Source organism: Grammomys surdaster, unplaced genomic scaffold (genome assembly GCF_004785775.1).
Source record: "Grammomys surdaster isolate TR1022 unplaced genomic scaffold, NIH_TR_1.0 125832, whole genome shotgun sequence".
NCBI lineage: Eukaryota > Metazoa > Chordata > Mammalia > Rodentia > Muridae > Grammomys > Grammomys surdaster.
The window spans coordinates 1,379,448-1,384,546 of NW_021620660.1; the positions used below are offsets into that span (position 1 = coordinate 1,379,448).

A 5,099-nucleotide genomic window follows, 5' to 3' on the forward strand; every position below is an offset into this window, starting at 1 on the left:
TTCTCCATTTGTGTTAGCATGCTGTCTTTTAAGAAGTGATTGAATTTATTTAGTAGTTGTAAATATATCCATGTTTCCTACTCTGAATTTAATTTGGTGAATTATAATTTATAGAAAATGTATCTATTTTAATTAATTAAAACAGTATAAAACATGTCAGCCAGTTGTGTTTCTAAACTTTGTATAGATTCCTTGTGAATTTCACATTATGCAACCCCAATCCCACTCATCTTCCTGTCTGTTCACATCCACTCACCACCCCTGCAACCGCCTTTCCCAAAATTAAATAAAATAAGATAGAATAAAAGAAAATATTGTCCTAGAAGTTGTAGTGTGTCACAGGATGTCACACAGCATAAACCTGGCCCATACATTTTTACTTGCAAATGTTCATTGCAATGACTCATTGGTCTGTTTTGAGACCTCTGGCATCTGTTTCACTATCTATACCGGAAACTCACTGGGACTCTTCTCAGATATCCTGCTATTGCTCTGTGTCAGAGAGATCCTTTAGCCTTTGGATCTACATGACCAGCCCTTCGCATGCTCCAGAAGATCATAGACAGATGTTAGGGTGGGCCAACTCAAAACCCTGCCTCTGGGCCAGGGAGATAGCAGAATTGGTCAGCTCTCCTGCACCTGCACGACTAGGGAGAGCTCTCCAGCACTGCCCCAGCTAGCTCACTCACTTCTGTAGCTGCCAAGGGGGCAAGGTCACCTCTCCTGCTGTCAAGTACTGGGGGCTGACTCACCCTAGCCTACTCCACCAAGACCTGTTCTACTGTGCTGTCCAGGAAGGGGCAGGGCCATTACAGCACAGGGCCTCAGGAGGCAGTCCAGACCAGGGACATTCGCATGACCTTTGGTGGTAACAGGGGCCTGGGATATCTATAGAAGCCCCTGCTGTCGTAGGACTACAGGCTCAGACATTTACACACACCTCCAACCCCTGTAGCACAGGCCCAGATGTTCCCATGACCTCAGGTGGCAACACAGGCCACTCAGATCATCATGTCCCGCAATTGCAGCATAACCCTCAGTATTCACAAGATTGCCAATGGCAGCTCAGACCACGCATATTCTATTGGCCTTAGGTGATTACTCAGGCCACAGATATTGACACACTCCAGCTACAACAGGACCACGGACCCAGACATTGTCCTTGGCAGCAGCCAGGGACAGGACATCACCACTGTCTCCTTATATCTGCCATCCAGTCTCCAGTTCCATCTTTCTCCCTTGACTTCACCTTTTCCTCTATCTATACACTTTGTACTCCAACTTTTCCATCTCTCCATCACACATTTGTCCATTTTGTGGCACCTGCACCAGATTCATAGGTGTCTTTCTTCTGGATAACATGGGCCATCTTGGCCAGGGTAGGTACTTCTCTAATTGTTTATAAAGCCATAATTCAACCCTTGTAAATAAAACTTGGGGATGGGGGGACTAGCAAGATGGCTCAGTGGGTAATGTTACCTATCCCTAGGCCTGTGATCTAAATTCAATCTCTGGAACTCACCCAGTGGAAGCAGAGAATGTATTCTTGCAAGTTGTCCTCTCTCCTTCACGTACATACCATGATACACAGTAAAATTAACGTAAAAATTTTAAGGAAAATTTTTACTGCATTTATGTATTTATGTATTTATTTTGTGCCGTAGGAGATTGTGTCATAGTGAGCTTATGGAGATCAGAGGACAACTTTTAGGATTTAAATCTCTCTTTTTATCATGTGGATCCAGAGGATCAGACTTAGTGGCAAGCAGCTTTCCCAATTGAGCCATCTTGCCTGTTTGTGTTCTAATTTTTAAAAGCTACATCTTACCTTAGCTATAAAATTTCTCATTTATAATATTATGCTGAGTCAGCTAGATGGTTAAGGCAGTAGGCTACCATCCCATGAACTTTTTTCTTTTCTTTCTTCTACTCCTTTTCTTTTTTCCTTTTTTCTTTTCTGCTCTTGATTAATGTCATGAGAATCACCTATTTCTCTCCTCTTTTTTCACATGTCTATGTTTATGGTGTGTGGCATGTTCATGTGGGGGTGGGTAACCATGTATGCATGTGATTGCAGGTGCATATGCATGTACACAAGAGTCAAGATGCATGTAACAACCCAGAGATTGATGTCAAGTGTCTTGGTTGTTTCCCACCTTATATATTAATGGAATGTCTCTCACTTGAATCAGAGTGTGCTAATTCAGCTATACTTGGTAGGCATCATGTTTCAGTTATCTTGTCTCCACCTCCTACCTGTTGGGATTACAAGTAGGCCACCATACCCATTTGGCATTTGTATAAAATAGGAGGATTCCAAACTCCTATCTTCACACTTTCTCAGTGTGTTGGTTATTTATTTATTTTATTGGCTAGTCAACATAAACTAGAGTCATTTGAGATGAAGTTTCTCAATTGAGAAAATACCTCCATCAGGTTGGCCTGTAGAAAAGTCTGTGGGTTATTTCCTTGATTCATTGTTGCTGTGGAAGGTCTCAGCCCACTGTGGATGGTGCTGTTCCTGGGAAGGTGGTCATAAAAAATATAAGAAAGCAAATTGGATAAGCCAGAAAGAGCAAGCCAGTGAGCATCAGTTTATTTGACTGGATTTTATCTTCTCTGTGTTACCTTTGGGTACAGTATCCTGTTGGTATGTGTAAACAACTCAGCTGGGTGCTTTGATTCTTCCCTAATGCTAAATGTCTCATTGCCTTCCTTAGTCCAGTTTTCCCTTACACTCTTTCCAACTAGGACCAAGGACTAACAAGTCAGGGCCTAAACAATGTCTAACAAACACTGTAATAATATCACAGGACATTTTTAAAGTATATATATATATATATATATATATATATATATATATATATATACACATACTCTTTCCACAGCCTGATCCACAGGTGGATTTTAAGTCCTAGGCAACAAGCCTTCAAGCATGATAAACTTCATAAACTGTTACCTTCTTTCAACTGTGCCATCAAGGTTTAAAGAGAGAAAATTTGTGCAGAGTTCACAAGCACTTTCCTGTCTCAGCACAGAAGTGACATTTGTCCCTTTAGTAATGTTCTAGAAGTCAGTATCATCCATGTGAGACTGGGAATTATCACTCTTCTCTATGCCAATGAAGTTGAAGAAGAGTTGCATGATAAATAACATTGTTATTGACAAAGCTTTCCTTTATGTTCACCAAATAGTTTTTTTCCCATTTCTTATTTCAGGAAAACCCACACTCAGCCCTCCTCTGCACACACTAAAGTTAATTTAGAAAGAATGAATCAGTCATTACAAGTAGCTCAGCCTCTAGCATCTTGGGTATGCATAAAAATTTCTTCTTGGCCTAGACATGGCTGTTCCTTCAGTCTAAGAATGTGAAATACAATTTCCTTCCCCTCCTTCAGTACATACAGCCATAATCAGAGGGACAGTGCAAGCAAGCACAGTGATTTCTGCTAACATTCTAACACATAGACATGCACAGCACAGACGACTGCAGAGCCTTTGGTTAGCCTAGATCACTTTATATAAAAGAAACCTGTTCTCTATTTTTTCTGGCCATGGTCCTCACCTTCTGAGAATCTCCTTGTTATTCCCTGAAAGTGTGTAGAGAGGTATGTCTTACCTAAGCTCTCCAACCTGCCTCCCATTCCTGAAAACTGAGTGACTCAGGTACTCTTCAGTCTTGAATAGCAAAGGCATGTTTAGTCTGGATGGTGTTTTTGTGTAGTTGTGATGGTGGCTGTGGTTTCAGGGAGGTTGGTGATAAATCCCCTCAAAGACCTAAGAATGTAATCTAACCTTTCTTCCTTCAATCAGCCCCAGGGCCTGTTAGAAATCTCAAAGAACTCTTCTCTTTCACCCACCTTCCAAATTTCTTGGAAATTTTCTCAGCATAATTAATTACCCAGATTCTCATTGTAGGAGATTCAGAGAAATGAAGTTCCCAGGCTTTGTGTCTTATCAGTACAAGATATCATGCAGTGAAATGAAGTGTTTCAACTAAGTAGGACATGCTATCGTTAAACTGATTAGAGCTGCCTTTGTGGAGATGGGATTGAGCTTGAACTTTTTATATGAATTTCTTCCACTTTTTTTAAAAAATAAAACAACACTTTTATTAAAATACTTAATTACAGAAAAGCAACTTGGAAAACAAAACTTAGAGGCAAAAAATAAAAACAAAACACCCACCCAAACCTAATAACAAATAAACAACCCAGGCTGTTTTAAAGATAAAGGGGGTACTAAATGGAACAGAAGTCCTTATAAGTACTAGATAGCTGGGGTGAGGGGAACAGGGGACCTCAAACCTGCTCAGACTACTAGTAAATAGGTAGAAACCCCTAGAAACCTCACAGATAATCACACAGCCAACAGTGGGTAAGTGCCTATTCCTTTTAGGAGTCTGGGAGAAGTCTCACCATGAATTACAGCAAGAGTGGAGTATGAGGTAAGGAGCATCCCCTACACTTCTTCCTATGCAGGAGTGTGAGGGGCAATCTCTATTTCTTCCTCTGACTCTCCAGAAGAGGAAGAATCAAGGTTATCCAGGTCAGGTATCAAGGCACGCCAAAGGGTGTCAGGACTAGGACCAGAGACAGAGCTTAAGTCACCTAGTGGAGATGAGGAGCCCCGTTCCGGTGACTTATTGGGGAAAGAAGGGGAACCTGAAACACAGGAGACATCCTCGTTGGTGAATGAGGAGGAAGAACTGGCACCTTCATTATACTGCCCAGGGAAAGGATAGAGCCTACCAGGAGGAGAAGGGGAAGAGGCCCGCATACGGACTGGGCGCCTTGGAGGAGAGCTTGTGGTTGCTAGCAAGGATCTCCTTGGAACTGCAGGCCTTGAGGTGGAAAGCCTTGCTTGTGCCTGGCTACTTGGACCGGGTTCGGGCTCTGCCTCTTCCTCCAGCTCTGATTCCGGCTCTGATTCTGATTCTGATTCTGGCTCTGGCTCTGATTCTGACTCTGGCTCTGATTTTGGATCTGGCTCTGGCTCTGGCTCTGGCTGTGGCTGTGGCTGTGGCTGTGGCTGTGGCTGTGGCTGTGGCTGTGGCTCTGGCTCTGGCTCTGGCTCTGGCTCTGGCTCTGGCTCTGGCT

General features: G+C 42.6%; 1 protein-coding gene across 1 annotated transcript in view; it reads right to left on the reverse strand.

Moving 5' to 3' along the window:
* Positions 1-4,473: 4,473 nt before the first annotated feature.
* The window catches only part of LOC114640476 (protein eyes shut-like), a 1,065-nt gene continuing 439 nt past the window's right edge, over positions 4,474-5,099 (reverse strand). The window contains exon 2 of the mRNA XM_028789395.1: positions 4,474-4,909. Coding sequence (XP_028645228.1) covers positions 4,474-4,909 — 436 coding nt within the window. The remainder of the gene's footprint in view (positions 4,910-5,099) is intronic.